The sequence below is a fragment of the Vanellus vanellus genome, assembly GCF_965231255.1.
Source record: "Vanellus vanellus genome assembly, chromosome: 1".
Lineage (NCBI taxonomy): Eukaryota > Metazoa > Chordata > Aves > Charadriiformes > Charadriidae > Vanellus > Vanellus vanellus.
Window position 1 is genome coordinate 105486673 of NC_138905.1, and position 21810 is coordinate 105508482.

Genomic DNA, 21810 nt, shown 5'->3' on the forward strand with positions numbered 1-21810 from the left:
CACTCCATCTACTTTCAAACTTTTGGTGTCTCATTTCATCCCCTCTTCCATTTTTTGCTTCCTCCGAGTCTGACCAACTTCCCAAACAACAGATTGGACATTTCTACTCCTTTACACTTTCTCAAGTCTTCAGATGTTTCAGCACCCTGTAGGCAATTGCTCCCATGAAAGGCAAAATTTGCTAAACTACTTTATTTCTGCCTTCCATCAGTTATGATGGTGGAAACACAAAACGGAGAAGGGAGAAAGAGGCAGCTGTATTTCCAAACTTTCAAGGTCAGATTGTCACTTGGGAACAAACAGGAAACTGAAGAATACAGGCACACTGATGCATACCATAAACAAAAAAGGTAAACCTCTTTCAAATATACCATTAGAAGGTAAGAAAACAGGTACTGATTTCATTTTTTTCAGATTTATTCTGAAAGACACCTGGATATTTTAATGCATTTTTAGTACTTCAAATGAAAATACCTAGTATTTTAGAATATGTTTAGTAGCCAGCTATTAACCCCACTTTTTTTAATATGTATTTTAAAGTCTGAGGTAGAAAAAACATCTTAAGTTCAGAGAAAACACTATAACCTCTACAGCTTACGAACAGCTTTCATAAAAAGTGCACTTCAAAATATTCTGTCGGTAGAAAAGAATGGTATGTATGGCTATACTGTTCATTTTGTGTTGCCAGTTTATAAATAATTAATATTTCCTTTAAATTTTAACCAGGAAAAAAAAAAAAGTCCTCCACAGAAGCGTAACATCTCTTTCAAAAAGATTCCTGAGGCTAAACAGGCAGGAGGAGAGGTGTAAGCCAGTAGAGCTGCAGGAAAGAAAAAAATACATTAAAAAATCTTATATCATAAATCCTGCCTTACTTTCTGGGGAATGGAGGCCTTGCAGAAGTGACCGCCACCGTCAGCTGTGACACTAGCTCAAGGACAAAGTACTAGGTAATAGTTTGCCAGGAATATCCACAGGTTGGCCTGGACTTGACCACAGATTAGACAAGCTGCTTTCCAATTTCTATAAAGTAGCAAAGATGCTGCTTTTGTATCAGAAGTCTTGTGTTGATGGCCTGATATGGACAGATTGCACAACAACGAGCTGTTCGGTTGAATGCAGAATATATTATCTGAGTTGTGTGACAGCTCTCACAGGCAATGGATAAGATATCCTTAATAACATATCGATAATCAAGGGCAAGTGACAACCTTGCTTCTAGGAGATTGTGCAAGAATCTGGAGGGGAAGAGACCTTCTCCCTTGGATGCATCTCCCTTACTACTGTAGGCAGAGGGGGAAGGCGGGACTTGATGAAGCCGCCACCTCATCCAGAGAATGGAAAGTCAGCAGAGCCCGAGCTTCAGACTGATGGTCGGGTAATCTCACACAGGGAAAGAAGTGAGGTCCACTCAAGGCTACAGCGACGTTATTCCAGTCAGAGGAACGGGTAAAAGACGAAGCAGTGAAACAGTGACGTCCTGAAAGATCCTTTTAAATTCTGGAGCTGGAAGTACTCTGGATCAGTTCTGGAGCACATCGGTAATATACGCTCTTTCCCTCTTCTGCCTGGGATTGGTGCCATGTATTGATGTGCAAATCAGAAATACAAATCCTTTTCCTTTCAGCCTCGTAAACTAAGACCTACACTCTCAGATAAGTGGAGGGGGGGAAAGGAGAGGAGAAACTATATACAGATAAGTGAATATAAAGAATAATTGTCACACCTTGCCTAAATGTTTTATTGCTGTTCCTAGGGGCTTTTTCTTTTCTGTCAGAGCACAGCTGAGATGATAAATGGCATGTAAGAATTTCATTCACATGAAAAATCGTTGATTAAACATAGAAATCTTAATGGCCTGGTTTCACGACATTTCTAGTTCTATAGGTTTCTAATTATGTAGTCTGTGTTCAAACAGCTAAATCTTTGGGCTTCTTATACCGCTGTTTACACCTTGTTGATTCCTTCTTAACCTTTAAGAGCTATTGAGAAATTAGTAGATTATTCCTTTTCATCAGCTGTAAGTAAAGCATGACGATAAGAACAAAGGACAGTAGAAACTGCAGTGGATTAAATGGACAATATCTGAAAAAAAATGTATTTCAAAGACATGCAAATGTCAGCAGTATCGAGATAATATGGTGCTCAAGTGGATGCATCAGAATGGCTGCTGAAAATTACTGGGATTAACCGGGAACTATGCTCCTAATGTTAATGAAGTACTGCTGGGGATAGGAAAGCAGCAGCAGAGCATAATGATAGGATGTGCACACCTTAGTTACTATGCATTTCAGAGAACGAAGGAAAATAACATCTTCTCAACCGGCATGTCTTCAGATCCATTTATAACACTGCGTTTCTTCATACAAGTTTACAAGCATACCGCATCCCCAGCCAGGGCACCAAGAGCTGGGGAAAATACTGATTTATCAGAAATAACAGAAAAATAGCAGAAAGAGATTCACCCCCACTTATTTTAAATATTTTACATTCTCACACTACAGAATTAAAACACGTACATTTTCTGAAACTAGCTTGGCTTACACAGGCTATGCTGAAGTGCTGTGTGCAGCTCTACAGGTAGAGATAATGGCAGAGACTGCAGAAATAGGAAACAGGAGGTAACTCTGTCACACTGCATTTTCAGTTCGCTTTTCTCCTTTTCCTTGATCAACATTATGCCTGTTGGTGATACCCCCACTGCTAATTGAGGCCGGAAGAGTATATATCAAGGTATTAATGAGCAGATTATTATGAGCTTTTTTTTTTTTCCCTTTGACAAGTCAGGATTTTATAGTACTTAGATATTTCAGGCTGAGACACTGATGGATATTCACATGACTAACTTGCACTGTTTTCAGTAAGAGCTGTGTCCCAACACTCATAAGAAACTCTGTCTCAGTTATTATAATAAGCTGAGAAATCCCATCTAAGAAACACCAGGTGCATTTTTTAAGCTAAGGTCAAATACTTGCTGGCACAAGAATGAAAGAGGAAAATCAAGAGTGGCTGATTCACTTCTGCTTTTTCCATTAAGGAAACAGTTGAAAATCTCATTCACTGCTACTTGCCTGTCCAAATACTACTTGTTTAAAACCATTTGCTGTTGATGTAAAGCACAGTCAAGGAGAAGCCTCATTAAACTAAAATTCCTTCACGCATTTGAGGTGCAGTGACAACACCCAGAGAGCTGATAAAAGTAGCAGTGCTGCAACTTGAATGACAAGCAAGGGCTATACAGTCTTCAGTGCCAACCCTCATTAACTAAGTCAAGCACTTCTTGACTTTCAATGCATCTAAGAACATCATGAAGTTTGGGACATGTAGCAGAATATCCTCTTTACACCAGATAAGATACCTTTAATAATTAACCATAACAGCGACATTTCTAAGATCTTTAGCTGAATCATGGGTTCTTCTCAACAAGTAACCAAACGTTTGTTGATATTTATAACAGTTATAGGAGCGCCAAAGGAATGGATATACACCATAAAATCTTTGTACCTCACTTATATTTTTTCACCAGTGTAAAAAAATACCTGGTGTTGAAGTACACTGTATTAGGTCATAATAAATAATAAAATGTTTCATTCTTTCAAGAGAATATAATGAAATCTTAATAAAAATACAATGGGAACCTATGATTATTTATATTTCAGAGCTAAGTCTTATACTGTGTTCTGTGTCAATTTCTTTTACATCCAAAAATAACTTATGAAACAGTAATACAATAAAGGAAAAAAACTCCAAACATTATTTACTTACAGGAGTTTGCTTTTTTCTCTCAAATGTACCATTATCTCCAGACAGAGGGGAGTGTGTTAGTTCACCCAAACTTCTCTCGCACAGAAAATTATTCATTAGTACCTTCATGGTATTAATTTTAGTACTGTAAGGAGATATCCTCAAGCCCTCAATGGACCCAGCTCCATTAGCACCTCGTCCTAGCAAGCCACAACAGTCTATATTCAATGTGTGACAGCAGAGAAACAGCTGTACTGGATCAGACAGTTCAGCTAGCCCAGTGCCTTATCTCCAACATCAGGGATAAGCAGATGTCTGGGGAACAGGCCAAGTACAGGTATCGCTTCCTCAAGCACTCCTCCAACCTACAACTAACTATCTCAGACACTTCTGACACCGAGCACAGTTTAAAAATATTCTGTAAACCTTAAGGATTTTACTTTCCATGAACAGTTTTCCTTGAATTACCACAAATTTTAATCATCTGCCATGTCCACTGACAACAAATTCCCAAGGTTTACCAGTCATTGTATGAAAAATTACCTCCTTGCTCTCCGGCAAAAACTGGTTCTTAGGAGCTTAATTCAGCCTTAAACGTTTCTATCTGAAAAGAGAATGAACCAACAATCCCTAACAAGTATCTCTTTACCATTTACTGTTTTGGAAACATCTGTAATATTTCCCCTCTATATCAAACAGACCACCACAAGGCACATTTTCTGTGCTCTTCAAGGAACTCCAATATGTTTATAAGATAGGACTTTCCTTCTGCAAAAGGGATTCCCCCCCAGAAACTCCGTTTTTATTCAGATGTCTGCTAATTCTAGTCCTTTTTGTAGATTTTACTATTTGTGAAGCCCAGATGTCAGTTCTACACATTCACACATTCTAGGATCTCTCCTGAAGCCCTGTTGCCCCATGTTAGCAAGGTGGTTTTAAGCATGAAGTTTCCTGTCACTGTTCATAATTCATCAATCTCATCCTTGAATTCCCTTCGAACAACAGGGTGAAACCATCTGGTCCTGCTGGCTTGTTACTGCTCATTTTGCCTGCTTGTTCCACAACCTCCCCCACAGTCCATTTAAGAAAATCTTGCCGGTGAGCACCTCAGAAAAAAAGGGAATCAGTCTGCAATACATCCAGTTTCTTCTACAGTAAATACGGACGTAGCAAATTCATCTGGCTTACCCTTATATCTTGATCCTCGGTCGATGCTAGAAACGTACTGGCACACTTCCTGATATATTTCAAGAAAGAGTAACTATTATTTTCAATTTCCTTTGCTAGTTGCTCCTCAAACATTTTTTTTTTCTTTTTTTTTTGGTAGTTTGGCTTACCACATTTGCATATTTAATCCGCCAAAATCTAAGGATCTTCTCTTTCCTTTGGAAAACAACTTCAGCTTTTCAAATTATGGCTTTGCCATTTTTATTAGTTTGCTTACTCTTCTGTTTAGCCTCACCAGTTTCTCCTTCTCAAGTGTTTCTGCTAGGTAATATGTATTGACCCTGTGGTTCTAAACTCTTTTTGTATTTTTCTAACATAGTCCTCAGGCTGCCTGGAAAGATTTAACTCTCTTAGCTGCCCCTTTTAACTTCCTTTTAACAAGATTCTTCATTTTTATGTAGTTCTCCTTTTTGATGTTGATTACCATATAATTGTCTAGACCTCGTTTTTGCCTTTAGGTGCAAACTGCAAGTAAATACATTTTAAAGAACAAGCTGAACGTAGACCTGAGACACCTGAGACCTGAGGGTGCTGAGAGCTCCCTCAAACTGCCGCTCCCCAGGACAAACTGACTCCATTTGGAATGTTCTAGAGATTGTATGTACGAGGTAAGAAGATTGGCTAGGAATATTTGAGAGCAATAGAAAGTAAAAAAACCCACCCAAATCACAATTAAGTAAGTAGAAACACTGACCTGTTTCCCACTTACTTCCCTCTTATCACCCCCCAAGGAGCCATGCCACTACAACTAAGTAGTAGCCATTTTTTCTGTTTTCCAATGTATAAACACTAAATACTCTCATCTTGTTTGTATTATTTTGATAATGAATAACATGTGCTGTTCTTTTTTTGTACAAAACTGTACTCTCAAGCCTCTGCTGCACAACACACAAAACCAGGTATGCGTGCAGCTCAGCACACACATCTGCAATGAAATATTCTATTCAGAGCCCCACCAGCCAAAATCCAGTAGACTCACCACTGTCTCCCAGTGAGATCATTCCCTGACCAGGTTATCTACCATTAAGAGCCCCAGCACGGCTGCCCAGCCCCTCAGCTGCTTATAGCAGGTTCTCAAATGAGGGACAAACCAGGCAACCAGCTATAGCAGTTTCTTGGCAGTTCTCTTGTCCTTGTGGTTCTGTGTCCTTCCAGCCCACCGCTTTTGCTCTCCTTTGCAAGACTATAAATCACAGACGCAGCCTTTCCTCAGGTCTTATAAGTTTTGGAAATAGTTTACAGTGGTACTTTAAATACTAAGCCTTGACTCTGGAAATTTCCTTTCAACTAGCCAAACAGGTCTGAGAAATCTCTGAGATTTTCCTTGCAATAGAAAGACTATATAAAAAGAACAATTAATAATTTGTCATTTACACTAATAGTGTTAATTTACACTAATGGTGCTAATTTATTCATTCTCTTACCTGATTCCTGCCCTGCCTGTCAGAACCACAATCCCCCTTCCCTTGTCATCTCCATTTGTTCGAGGGCTATGCTCACACACCAAACAGTAGTGTTAAGCTTACATCTTTAAAAGGTTCTTTGGATATTTTTCTAACCTTTGTTTTCCAGCCCTTAGCACATGGCTTAATTGGCTGGGCTAATGCCACAAAGTTCTTTCTGTGGAGAGATGTGCACTTCCATCCATACAAATACCATATATTTTGTAAATATGTCACCCATTTAGCATATTTGTCAAAATATATGTCAGAATAGTACTCTCTCAGAGCAACTGAGAACAACTGTATCAGGTGATTTTTCCCAGCAATAACTCTTGGGAAAGGAGACCAAAGAGTGTCTTCCAAAAAACAATGGAAAAAAAGGACAATAATTTATGCACACAACACTGGTTAATTCAATGGGTTTGTGAACAGGTCTCACTGCCTCTTCAGCGATGGGACAAAATATGTTTGCTGTGCAGTGGAACCATTTCATCATCTTTCAAAACGGTTCTCTTGGGTTGTCTTATAGCAAAGATAACCGCTGCCAATAGGGACTATAAGTCTCAGTTTTGTGGGGAAAAGAAAATTTCCAATATAGTTTAAGAGAATGATGTAAGCAAGCACTGGATTTACTGAATGGGTATCTCTGGTGCAAGTGCAGTAGGAGTACCAGTGCAGTATTAGGCAGGAACAATGCAGGGATAGGCTTCAGTACTCACTTAAAAAAAAAAAAAAAAAAAAAAACCACAACCTGCAACTCACTTGTGGCTTTGCCTTTCACATATAAAACAGCCATTCCAATAGCACGTACCAGACCCGAGTGTATTGTTACCCTCCCATACTCATTCCATTCATAACCTTTTTTAAAATTTGCATAGCAACTGAGAATTTATAATTCTGGAGAAGGACGATCAGGCAGAAGGTTGCATTTGAGTTTGTCAATTAAACCCTTTTTTCCAGTGCTCATGTTCTGCACATCATTTGCACATTAATCATACACGAGCCTCAGCTTTGCAACGACTTGTGAACGGGCCAATACCTACACCTCCATAGCAATTCAGTGATTTCAAAAAAGGTTACGCTCTGAGCGTGAGTTCTGCACCAAGAGCTTGAGATCATAGTAAATATACAGAATTGATGTATAATAGACCAAGTCACAGAAACCTGCTTTTACTGGTTTGGGTGCTTTAAAAATAGGGAAAAAAAAATAGATAATTGTCATTTAAGAAAAAGTATATCTAACAGACCCAGACAACTAGGGAAGGGTGAAAAATAAAAGTAATTTCTGTATTGAAAATAACAAACTGAAAAAGGTAAATTAGCAGTGAAGAAAGGAACTGTACAAACTATTCTCAATAGGGGAAAAAGTAGCAATTCAAAATCAGTGTCCAACTTCATAAAGAGAAGTTATGTCTTCAGAACAGGAGATATGAGGTTTTGAATGAAAGAACACTAAATACAAAGAAGAAATTAAAAAAAAAATTACAAAATCCTAATATGATTTTAAGGTGCCCTGCTTATGCTGTTCTTTAAACACACTCTTCTTTTCCTTTAGAAGGATGGTGGTTTACCCTGCTAGCTTACAGCATGCCCACGTTCCCAGGGTACTATGCTGCTATAAATATGGGGTAAAAATGCGGATAATGCAATGAGCTGTTGCTCTCCAAGACACTGGGTGTTCCAGATCACAGGGAACAAATTTTGTTTCTGTAACTGTAACAGAGCAAATACCGTGAGCGTGATTTGTGCTGAAAGTTGTATCAATGTATCTTCTTATGTTCTACTGCTAATGGTCGATTCAAGACTACTATAATTTTACCTGTGAGTGTAGCTAATCCCTCATCTATAGAAACTGATGTATCTTAAAAGACTGAGCATCATATCCTCTCCCAAACATTTTTTTTTCTTATGTTTTAACTTCCAGTCCAGTCCTCAATTAGAATTACCCACATTGTATTTCAATTTTATCTAGTATTCTATTCCATGGGCCTTTTTTATTTTGGAATGTGTTCCCACCTGAGAGCAAGGAAAAGAATTATTTCCAAAGCCATATACATGCAAAATGGATTTAATGCGCACTAAAAACACTGCATTTAGTTGTTTTTCACACTGTACTTTCTGCACCATTTTATGTGTAAACACTGCAGACAAGGGACACTTAAAAAAGAAGAAAAGCAATTATTGAATTGAGCCTATTAGGCAATGTGATCATTTTACAGAACACTAAAGGGGAAGTTCTTAAGCACTGCAGGAGGCTTTATTGTAAAGTGTAATTTTCAGACAGCCACTAATGCTCCCACCTGTTTCTTTTTGTGTCACACTTTTTATAACACCAATTTCCCTACTCCCTGCAAAATACCGGGGGAAAAAAAAAACATAGAGGGTCCCAGCTGCGAAAAGAAGATACAACCTCCCAGACAGCCAGGATGTTTAACACAAACTGAAATTTCATCTATTAAATATACATGCTCTATCTCAGCAAAAATGTTACCTGCTTCTTAATATGTTATCTACTACATCACAGCATAATTCCACAGTGGAGGTGTAATGTCAATGAAATATTGGTGTAGAAGGTTACAAGCTGAGTATTTACATAATCCTTTAAAATAATTGGCTTTTTCTTGCAAAGACAAACTACCTATCTGGAAAGTTTCACTAGGCAGATTTTTTTCTGCAATTCATATCATATTCTTCATAAGATTTTCGAACATTTCACTGAGAATGAGCACTCATTCAACCCAGCATATAAGAGATCCCTACTAAATCTAGGCAGCAGATATCATTAGGATGAACTCCTTCAAAATGACAATAATTTAAAAATTGGTCAACTACCCAAAGAAAGTAATTACAGCAACAATGGCAAAGTACTGGCAAACGTTGCCAAGTTTGGCTTCAACAGAGATTTGGGCTGGCATCGGTGACTATTAACTAGAATTGTTTTAAAAATAAACTTGGCATAGAATTGGGATACTGAAAAGGTTCACCATTATTAACAGTTATGTGTATTCCAATCTATAAACCTTCTGTCACATGCTGTGTGATCAGTCTATGTTGCACACGATATATTTTCTCTTTACCTTCCTGACTGAAATAGCTTGAAATGTAGTGTTTAATACTGATAAAGCTTTCTTTATATAGACACTGCTGCCTACATGGGTGCAGAAACTAGATGCTTAACTTAGAAGTATGGCTGATGATAAGAAATTTCTGTGAGGTTGACAATAACCACGGGATACAGAAAGTTTAACGTTAGCCGACATGGGTTATAGCCCATCAGATCAAGTTAACAGCAGGTTGGTTTTGAGTTAATAATCACCTACGCAACTATAATCAGTTCCTCTTGGAGAAATGGAAGTTCACACTTTTAAAAACAGAAAAGAATCTAGGGAAAGCCTAAATAGCATAAAGATACAAAGATGAAAAAGCACTGTTTAAAAAAAAAAAAAACACAAAGAAGAAACTTTTTGAGAAACTAGAACAAGACAGAAGAGACGGGCAGGACAGAGATACTCACTGTATTTGTAGGAGACAGACTCTACCTAATTACTGAACAAGCCAAGTCCAAAGAAAGACAACTTGGAATGGACAGAAAGTGAGGAAAAAGACAGGAATAGAAAAGCCTGAGCTATCCTGAGAGCTGTTCCCCAGTGACGACTAGCAGAGGGCTGAGAACTGAGGGGTTCTTACCTTTGTCCGAGTCCACACCCAGAGACACAATATTTGGTCCTATATACATAAGCATTTATTCAAGAATGTATTTAGAGAATCTTGCCCAAAGATGTGTGTGTGACATGTGCCCCTGGAAACTTAACTGTAAACTCAGAGTGCTCAGAAGGCATAAATGTGAGATAAAGAGATACTGCAGTTACTGAGAGGTATTAGAGGTCACTGCTAGTTCAGGGATCAAGGAGGCCAGGGGCAGTCCCAGTTTGTTAAGTGCAGTTACAACAAAATTCAAAATACAAAGCCATCCACCTCTCTGCTTAAGACAAAGATTGTCCAGATCTAAACACAAAACAGGGGAACTCCAGCATCTAACTTTCTTTCCTTCTTTTCACCGACTTGATTTCAGTTGTAGATGGTCTTTTCAAGAGAAACCTGGAAATAGGCTCTTACAATTCAGGATATATGAACAAATATATATTAAACTTAAGGAAAAAAATACTTTGATACTATGTTCATATTTTGCTATAATGATATTTCATCCTGGATATGGACAAATTAATCCAATTTTCCAAATCATTAATATTTATTTATAGTGCCTGAGCATCTAGCTTGGGCTGTGAATTCATTCTGCAAGGTGATTTATAAACACAGAAACATGCATGCTTTTCCAGATCCATTATGATAATTCACATAGACAGAGTTGACATTAGCATTCCTTTCTAGGCTGCTAGGTATTTATGGCACAAACCAGATAGTACTCCTCAGTGAATAAAATTCACGCAGAAAATTCTTACAGAAACTCCATCTCACCTGCTAGAGAAGCTGGGAAGTGCATCATGTCAAAGTAGGAAAGAAAGAATTGTACATCCACAACAAGCTGGCCATTACACTAATGATTCAGAATCTAAACCTGCTATTATGGTGTAGTTTCAAAGCAATGTTGGCAAACTACTTACACCACAATGTTAACAGCTGAATGTCAAGTGGGTTTCCAATATTTTCTCTGCTACTTTCTGATTTCAGATGCTTGAGCATAGATTTGTAGTTGTGCTAAGAACTCAGTGTTACAATTCAAACCAACGATGAGCTATCTTCTGAGTGTGATGCTTTGTCCCATCAAATACTCCTGGGAAGAGTATGGGGACTGTGTTCAAAGTCAGACGTAACATATACGTGATCTATTTGTCAATTTACTCTTAGGATTATTTTTTTTTCTGCTTCAGTTCCCAGCTGTAAATTTGAGGCGATTGAATACCCTAATTGTCCATAGGTGTGATAAAAATAAACATTTAAATATTTGCCAAGTTCTCAGAGACAGGGGGGAAGAACCGTATGAACATCAATGAAGAAATTATTTTAATTCTGTGTTCTGAGGGCATGCATCAAATAAAACCTGAGTCATACAGGTCATTCATAGCTACCATTCATAATTACTATTCCACTGAAAGAGTCAGGAATCCTCTTCAAAGGCTTTATCCTGCCCATAATGCCACAGTTTTCAGGAAGCAAAGAATTACGATGTTTCTCATCATATAATGAAAGACAAGAAATCCAAATGTGTCCCTTCTAGCATTTCCCAAAATACATTCCTCAAGGTTCACAGGTCTTTCCACTTTGAATTACTTTGAACTAAGGTAACTATTCAGACGAATGAAGAGATTTTCTATTCTTTTCTTTATAATACATTTTATCCTTGAGCTTGAGACAAAATGATTCATGAAATAAACACTTCTGTTTTTCTGACAGGATCTGCAGATGAAGAAGACAGTGTATGTTATCTACCTTGACTTCAACAAGTCTTCGATCACTGTCTCCAGTGGTATTCTTTGTATCTAGGCTGGGATATCATTGTTGTCCTTGATGCGTGTACTACTCAATGGGAGAAAAACTGGCTGGACCATTAGGTTGAAGGAACACTCTACCTGGTGGTTGGCTACAAGCAGACTTCTTCAGGAGTCTATCCTGGGTCCCGCCCTGTTTAACTGCTTAATATCAAAGACCTGGCTGAGGCGGTGGAATGTGCTCTCATTAAGTTAGTTGTTTACACCAAACTTTGGCTGTACTTGAGGGGAGGGCCACTATTCAGAGGGGCCTCCACAGACTGAAGGAATGGGCCAGCAGGTCCCTCATGAGAGGAAGGGAAATTCAGCAAGGACAGATGCAAAATCTAGTACCTAAGCTGAGAAGGACCCAGGGGTCCTGGCCAACAGTAGGCTAAACATGAGACAGCATAAGTCCAGGCTCTGCTGTTTTCAGGTAACTGAATCCTCGTTAACTCTCTTCACTAAGTTTTCTCTTTTCACCTAGAGCACTGTTATGCCCTTCTCAAAGGAAACAGCACTTGCTGGGACCACTGACAGAATGGTGATGTATATTTCTCTATTATTAGTAATACTTGTTTCCATCAGCCTTTGCAAAATGTTTGTCTCACTCAAGGGAATCTTCTTTAAATAGATACTAGAAAAGACAGAACTTTCTGTGGTGATATCATATGCATAGTTTACAATAGCTTTATAGTGCAAGCTTGATTATTTGGTTTGCCCTCATTATTAAAAGTGATCAATTTTTCTGATATTAAAATGTTTATTTGACTATATATTACTGAGTACATATAGTATTAGTGTTTATTACTGATTGTTCTTTTCTCTATAACCTTTTTATGACCTTATGAACAATGTTATTCTAATGAAGGATACATATATGAGCGTTCTCCTGAAATAAAAATCTTTCCTATTTATTTCAAACAAGGCGAAATATTCACTTTACATTAGTCAACCAACTATACAATGATTCCCCTGAGCTGCACGGAATGGAAAGACATTTCTCTAAAGCACACAGGAGACAGCCAACTCTCTCTTTGTTTCCTGTGTCCTAATTATTCCATTATATTTTGACATTCTTTCCGCTGAAATGACACTGACTTAAAAAACCCCGTATTTCATGCATGCTTTGGTGAGAGCACTGGATAAGAATATTAAATATCGAATCTTTTTTTCATTATGGGGCAGGTTTAGAGTTCACTTTTGGGTCAGTTTTGAGTCACTAGACTACACTGCTAAGACACAAGGGTGTGTAGAAGCTCCAACTTTCAATAAGAAAACATTGGCTTCTAAAATCTTTTGTAAGCACAGATGACTGTAAATGATCATCTTGTTCTCTGGTTTTTATTTTTACACCTCTCTTCAGTTTATTTTGAAATATTCAAAATATTGTCAGGCAATCTAACTTCAGAAAAGTCTAAACATTGCACATGGTTCATAAAAATGTCTATGCTTTCTGAAGCTTAATTACATTTCCTTCTTTGAAAAATAAACAAAGCCCAGGTAAAACTATATTACACTAAAAAAGAAATAAATTAAAAAGAGCCACTGACAACTTACAAACATATTAGGCAAGTTCATTTACTAAAATTTTAGAGCCTGACAACTTTATAGGGATCTAGCCAACAACACCGGAAACAAAATAGCTCTAAGGATTAAAATGATAAAAGATTAGCTTCAATTTGGTTTGAAACTATACAATATTATCTCCAAAAGAGGAATGCTATTGAATAGTGATGTCAGGGTGTCTTGACCTAAGTTATGCAGAGAAATGGCTAACTACTTTCTTACCTACAATTTAAAAAAAAAATTGGATGTCATTACTAAAATTCTCCATAGGATGACCAAACCAGCAACTGAGTCCTGCATAAGAAAAGACTAAGCTGACACAAACACACCTACTAGATTTTTTCCAAAAGACGACTCTTGAATTTGGTCTACCAACTGGGCATCGATATATCAGACAGCAATCCTCACAAATGCTATCTCAAGTTCTCTTAAAATATTACAGATAAGAGGTTATGTTTCTATAGTGAGTTATGTTAATAAGGTCTGTTTAAAAACAATCTCTGGTAAACTGACGAATATATTTCCTCTATTTTCCTTTCCACCTACAGAAAATTTTAATTGAAAATGTCCTATCCTTATGCACACAATATTCTGAATGCCAGCCTTCCACTGTTGCTTAAAACTGGTTCCCCAAGTGCTACACAAACTGGACCAGAACATCATCAAATTCAGAGGTCTAAATCTACAAGTATAATTTGATTTTTTTAGAGAATACTCAAACTTTGATGCTGGATCCTGGAGGCAATAAATTTAGCCAGGGTTGCATATGGAAGCAAGAGGTAGGTCTTTTGAAAGGCGGTGTATGAGGAAGCCTCCTCCCCTTGCTGTCTTACCACTCCTGTTCTGACTCAACACTGTGGTCAGTATGTCATCCCACCGTGTGGGACTGCTGTCATGACACACGTCCCATCAGAGCCCCTAGGGGCAAACCCAAGGACCAATGGCTCTTGCAGTAACCTCCCCAGCACCTCTCAGGGACCCTGCCTCTGCTTTGAAGCTGCACCAGACACAACATGTACTCCCGAGGGAAATGTGGCAGAGTCTATAACAATCCGTGACACTTTATTAATCCCCCACATGGCCTTCCTCTGCAAAACCACCGCAGAACAGGCAGGATCCCGGCCTGCTCTTTTTATTGGTATCCTCACCCTCCTATAGCAGCAATACAGTGCTTACCCAGAAGAACAGCTCCTGCCTCTAAAGTAATTCCCCTAATAGCAATAAGCACAAGGTCATGACCAGAGTCAGAGCCATCCTCATCCTCACAGGGATGAGCAAAGAGATAAAGCAGCACAGTTACAGAATTTGTGCACTTGCTCTTACGCCCTCTCATGTTGCCTCACTGGGCCATTCAAAATGGCTCACCCACATTTCCGTCTTCCTCTCTACCCCCTCTCCCACCTCCCTCACTTCTCTTCCCCTTAGCCCACTGTCTGAACTCCTGTTCCAACATTGCTGTCTGCACCGAGACCAGAAATGTGAGGCAACACAAACCCATTCATAGCAACCTCAGAGTCTGGGATAATTCCAGCCCATCTCACACGTTACAACAATCGATACCGCACACATCCGAGTGTCTGAGGCCATTTTTTCTCTTGTCCAAAGCCATGGCCATTGACTGGTCAAGACAAATCTTATACCCTGAAGTATGAAACCTTAGTTTCCCATTTCTCACACTGAATAAAACAGTAGTTCCTCACCTTTCCGCTACATCTCTGGAGGATGCTGTTTTAGCAGGAGATGCAGAGGGCAGTTGATTTCCCAGAGGTGCTGGTCTGAGCAAGGCTTCCCTCCCATTCCCTAAATTAGGTAGGGCTTTTCCTTAGGATTGTGTTGTAGCTTTAAAACACAGTATCTGGATATCCATGATGCACATAGTTTGAGGGACAGCATCCCTGCAAGAAGGGTCTCGGTGATAAGGTGCAAGATGGGGTAAGTACGTTCTAGCTTTAGCCTCATTCTGCTTTTTTTTTCCCCTTTGTGAAAGAACTACTCTGCAGCAGCTATAACTACCATGAATGTCACCACAGCCATAACCCAGCTTCATTCTTTCTCCATTTTCACCTCCAATGAGGTTTTGAAGCTTGTGAAAACTGCTCTGAGATACGAGAGAAATGTATCTATAAGTAAGTGTTCATTCACTGTTGCTGCCTACAGGAAACAGTAGAGACTGTTGTAACTGTGACATAAAGTTGACAATGTATAGAAATTAACCCATGGTGTGTAAATGGCTATGAAGGACCACGGTTGGCTTTGAGCTCTCCACAAAGCCCCCAGTTCATCTCTTATCTTGTGTCACTGACATATTTGGGCCCTGTGGACCTCTCCAATTTTTCTCTCTCTCCAAGCCAGAAGGTAATCATAATGTAGGTTGGGAGCATGACATGACTGTTTCTCATGCTAAGCAACTGCAAACTGCTCCCAGGAGGATGCCTATTTATTACTGGCTCTGCGCCGTGAAAGACTGACCTAATGAAGCAATACAGAGCGGCTGATGTTGGCAGTTCTTGTGGTATGGACAATTAGAGGTGCATTTATTGGCAAAATATTTGTGCCCCAAAGGCTACCACATACAGGTGGCCTGCCTTGATAATTCTGTGGCATGGAGTTTTTATTTGGCTGCCCTTTCAAAACCACATGTAAGGTTTGCATTTGAATACATTAAAGTTGCAACTGAGTTCTAGTTTAAAAAAAAAATAATTATTTAACACCTCAATTGCAGCTCTATTTTAAGTAGTATGTTTTAACCAATGTCTCCTAATGGCAACATATAAAGAATATCTACAACATTTAGTGTACCAAATAGAAAATATTGTGTATGTCAAGCTAAAACATAGCACTTTTATAGTTTTTTACTGCCTTCAGAAATGACTAGCAAACACAGGGGTCTAGAGGAAAACCTAGTATCTGAGAGGATTCTTCTCTTTTTTAACAAAGTGACACCTTTGGCATGTGAAAAATGTTAGCACATTTTCAATTAAGATTATGAAAATTTGGTTGTAAGCTGTAGACAGGCTGAGATGCGTCTCACCAAAACTAAACATTTGATATAAAAAATTTCATATAAATGTCTATATTTAGACACATATATATTTGATATCCCCAAACACAGAGGTAGCTATCTGACTGAATGAACTGTCTAGATGTAGTTCGTGGACATAAAGTAGCAGAGGTATAGTCCAGTCTGGCTCTTTCTTCTGTAGTTGTCTAATATAGATCAGACCAGTCATGGTATAATAGTGCCTAAATCTCTCCACTGAATGCAAAGGGAAGCCCAAGTGAGCAGCTCAGACGTAAGTATCTACTGCGCAGATCTTTAAAGACAGTTGAAATGACCATAGAATCATAGAATCATAGAATTAGTGAGGTTGGAAGGGACCTTTAAGATCATCAAGTCCAACCGTCAACCTACCCTGATAAAAACACCACCACTTCTAAACCATGTCCCTAAGCACCTCATCTACCCTTTTCTTAAACACCTCCAGGGATGGTGAATCCACCACCTCTCTGGGCAGCCTATTCCAATGTTTAATAACCCTTTCAGTGAAAAAATGCTTCCTAATATCCAATCTAAACCTGCCCTGACATAACTTGAACCCGTTTCCTCTTGTCCTATCACTTGTCACCAGGGAGAAGAGGTCAGCTCCCATCTCTCTAAAACCTCCTTTCAGGTAGTTATAGAGGGTGATAAGGTCTCCCCTCAGCCTCCTCTTCTCCAGGCTAAACAACCCCAGATCCCTCAGTCGTTCCTCATAAGGTTTGTCCTCCAGACCCTTCACCAGCTTTGTAGCCCTTCTCTGGACACCCTCCAACACCTCAATGTCCTTCTGATTTCCATACACTCAGAAACCAAAAAGCATGATGCCACCTTCTTGTAATACTCAGAGGCAGGTGAAATCATCGGGAGGACCACAACCCCTAGCTGGTATTATACACCTATTCCACCTCTTCCCCCACGTACTGATTACATCATCTGTCCAACCATGCAGCTAACTGTCTCGCAAAATTAAAAATAACAAAATGAAGAAATCAACTCATAACCTCCGAAGTTTCTTATGATTCAAAACCTCCAAATGTTAAGGGCCAAACTGTCCCCCACACCAACAACAGGTAATTAAAAATATGTAATGACCGCCTTACTTCTAAATCTTTATCCCTACAGTGGATGTTAGACAAATAGTGAAAATCAAGCACCTGGGGCGAGGATGCCTGACGTTTATAAGCCAAACAGAGCACTCGGCACGTAGCTGTTGCCTGTTAAGTCATGAGCAAAACGCTGAAACAGGGAAAATCCTAAATATCATACATCCAACAGCACACTCAGGGCAATCAGGGCTGACCTCTTTCCTAAAATTAAGCACTTCCACATCTTCTGCTGAATCTGAAATTAGTGGGGAAACAGACTCCGTATCTCATCATACCTAGCGAATGCTCAAAGGCTATTAGGTAAATGGATAATTCCTTCTCCTTCAAGTACATTATAAAAATAAGAGTTGGCTTGCAACTGATTTTTGTGAGTTAGCTACAGAGAACACATATTATCTCAGAAACACATATTACTTCAGAAGTACATAGGTACACGGAAGACCAATTGCACTGAGCACCATGCAAGACCAATTAGATGGACCCCCAGTGTTCTGGTCTCAAGCAGGGTAGAAGCATGGTCTAGATGTCGAGCTGCTCAGCCCAGTCAAGATTTGGATGGATGAGTTGCTTTAAAATGATACAGGAAAAAAGAAAAGTACTTATGGAGTTTAAATGATGCCAGAATAAACTCAGAAGAGCTTTTCAAAATAGAAATTCTCAACTTAAATGCCATACTTGACCTAAATCTGAATTCAGGTTCCTACATTAAGCAATTCCATGAAGTTACACCGGAGAGAAAGTCAGCCCTAAGTGACATGATTTTTGGCATGTAATTTGCACCGTTTCTCGAACAGAAATATTATTGCACTGTCATTTTCAAGACCATTCAAAAGGTGTGTGTCACCACTACATATAACAATATATATTCATTTTTTGAGCAGAGGCTCATTATTTAAGAAACTTGATTCATATTAACGTAATATTTAGCAATTGGATTATTTATGTATCTTTATGGGTAAATATAAAGCAGGTAATTTGAGGATATACTGTTTTAAAGTGAAGTCCATTTAAATAGTAGATTCTGTGCAAGAGTTAATCTCTGCAGATCTGCCTTTAAAAGATATTGATGCCAGAGATGTTAATTTCCAGGTAAAACAATTTATATTCCTAAAGCAGGATACATCTTTTCAAATTCTGGTAGAAACAGCCAGCCAACGTGCACATATCATTAAACTTCAAATTCCCCTGTTAATGACAGCCAAAGCATCCAGAAAATTCAATATATTTTCTCTGAGGCTAGTTGATGTAGGAAGATTTTCATGAGACGTTTTCACTTCTATCATCAGTTCAATGATGTAAACAGTGACTGATTAAGCCTGCACTCCTTTCAGGTTGATATACCTGACTGAAAAAAAAAAAAATAATCTCACAGCTGGAGTTCTTCCTGAAAACTAAAATAGATGACAAAGTAAAAGACCAATCTTCTATAGACACTTAATGAAGACAGGCTTCAAGGGGTTTTCTATACCAGAGACTACTTTACACCCCAGGATGAGACAAACACAGCAGATTTCTGCAGCTGAAGATTGCAATCACAGCAGAATAAGGAAAATAACAAAAACATATTACTTGTTAAATCACTTACACTGGTTTTCCTTTGGATTCACAAGTCAAAATTATAGATTGTCCTTCTTCAGGCCATGAATTGGAAGAAATGATTTTAACTAAAGGTGTATCTAGGAAGAAAAAAAATAGACATCTTGTTGATATACACAAAAAAGATTTATTATGTAAGAGTACATTCTTCTCTATTTACAAAAGACTGTACCACAGATTTAATTTACACATGGAGATGCTTTTATATGGAGCCTTGTGCAATTTTCATTGTCTTCAAGAAGGCAATAAAAATGACCAATGGAACTAAACCAGTAAATTTTTATATCCCAAGGAAACACTGATAGAAAGCACGTGTATACTCAGAGAAAATAACTTTTTTTTTATTCTGTATTCAATGCAAAAACCCCATACAACTATTCCAAAGCCTGATATCTAACAACGAAATAAAAAATATTGAGGATGAATAACAAGTACTCTGTGCAATTGCTTCTTTGTCTATTTATAGGTTGATATGATGCAATGCTGCTATTAGAGGAATGAATGCAATAATATACATTTGAATAAGAACACTTTTATTGTTGCAGAAGCTTGAAACTCATAATAAGAAAGCTACAATGGGCTTTCAGATAAAATACCTTGTTACAGGCATTTTACAGGATATTATTTCTGAAATGCAATAATGCTTTCCCTAAAACAGAACATTCTTTTTTTTAAACAAAATTTACAAAGAGAATGTTTAAAATATCTGCAAAAAGCACTGTATAAAAGTCTGTAATCTGTCCCAAAAATTTAAAATACTATTACTATAGATTGGAATTAACTTTATAGTTTTAATTGCAAAAAGATACACAATATAACTACAGTGAATTAATGCAGAATAAAGCATTCACAGTAGGTCTTTAACTTTTAAAACATTTTGCCAGCTGACTTGCAAGGATATACTCTCATAAGCAAAATATTTTACATGAGTTAGAGGGGCACCTCTTATAAGGAAAAAAAAAAAAAGACCACAAAGAAATATCTCTATAGAAACCAGTTTTTTCCTTAGGAAAAGGAAAATTTTCAGACTTAATAGGAAAATACAAATTCTTGTTTCCTCCACAGTTTCTTAAGACAAAACAGACATCTTCATCTATGGCACAAGAAATACTTTAACCTGCATATGCAGAGTACCTAAGTTTTGTCTCATCCAATTTGCAATTCCTATTTTCATTAGCAGTGAGGTAGTAGTGACACCAGAGATAGCCTATTATCAAGCAAATGTGAAAGAGCGTGACAATATGACCCTACAAAATCAAATGGAAAAAGTGATATGCTGTAACAATATAATTTCTTGTGGAGATGCTAATGGTCCTCTTAAACACTAAATGGTATGCGAACAATTACAAATGTCGGAAGCATTTTTCTTATTTTGATTTTTATTTTTGGCATATCATGATGTAGCATGGCTCAGGACAAGAAAACGGGAAGGCTTAGTGTCAACTTGTCACAACTCCACCGAAAGCATCGTCATCATCATTTAACTTTCGGTAGATCTGTACTAACCTTATGCTAGTAGCAAATCTGTTCCACAGGTTCATATTTTAAGGACCCTGCAAACCATTATGCAGGTGACTAATCCTATGGAGGTCATGCTGGCATTTGCTTGGTTTTTAGCACATGCTTAAGGGCACTGACCTCAAGTGCCTTAATATATCAGGGCATCAAGTACTTCTATGATTTCAGTGGTGCTACTGAAGATGAATAAATTACTCTCTTGACTATATGCTAAACCAGAGGAACAAATTAGTACCAGATAGGAATACATGAAGAATTTAACTGAGGGAGCTAGACAACTAATGCAATGAGATCAAGAGGTTTCCAGAGAAAAATTAAAAGGAGCCAAACTTTGATGGAAGCAACCACGATGATAGCCACAGGTGAAGCAAATTAAAGGCCCGTCTAGCTAGCATTACTGGCTTAAATATTTAAGAAATCACAAGCGTTTTATGCATTACTGTAAAAGACCTACATAAAATAGAAGAGGGGACTTCAGACAATTAAGCTTTCATTTGCATGGATCAATGCAGTGCTGTTTCCCACCACTTGAAGTTGCCATTCCTACTTTAATGCCCCAGAGAAGCTCTCTGTTCTCCATACACTTCTAAACAGAGCTTACTAACACAGAATAAGAAAGGTCTTATATTTATGTTTCACTCTCTAATGCACAATAATGTAGTGTAGGAAATCTATTCCCTCGTGGTTTTCCCTACTAATTGATTTGCGTAGTAACTACTTGTTTCTTTAAAACAGGAAACACAAGGATTAATTCAACATATAGTTTTTAGGGAAGCTTACAATTAACACTTTTTTCATTTTATTAACAGTCCTTTTTCAAAAACTAGTTGATATTCTATTTTAGGTGCTTCATTCTCAGTGTTACTGTTTCCACTTTATTTTCATGCTGTGCTTGGTTTCTCTCCAGAGTTAAAGTGTACACTCATAAGAGGAAAAGTTTTAAGAGAAACTGAAACTAGTGCTCCACTTTCACATGCACATCAATGCTTAAAATGAGAAGAAACCTTTAGAATAATTGCATCAAAACTAACCTAAATATGTTATTTTAACAAAGATGATAAAACCCTGCTGACTGACAGTTT

At 38.0% G+C, this 21810-nt stretch overlaps 1 protein-coding gene across 2 annotated transcripts in view; it reads right to left on the minus strand.

The window, feature by feature from the left end:
• Nucleotides 1-21810, minus strand: part of CADM2 (cell adhesion molecule 2) — a gene marked incomplete at both ends in the record, with an annotated part of 685963 nt that overhangs the window by 74133 nt on the left and 590020 nt on the right. For both annotated transcript variants that reach the window (XM_082484364.1, XM_082484365.1), the window contains one exon: nucleotides 19200-19290. In XM_082484364.1, the coding sequence (XP_082340490.1) occupies nucleotides 19200-19290 (91 nt within the window). The remainder of the gene's footprint in view (nucleotides 1-19199; nucleotides 19291-21810) is intronic.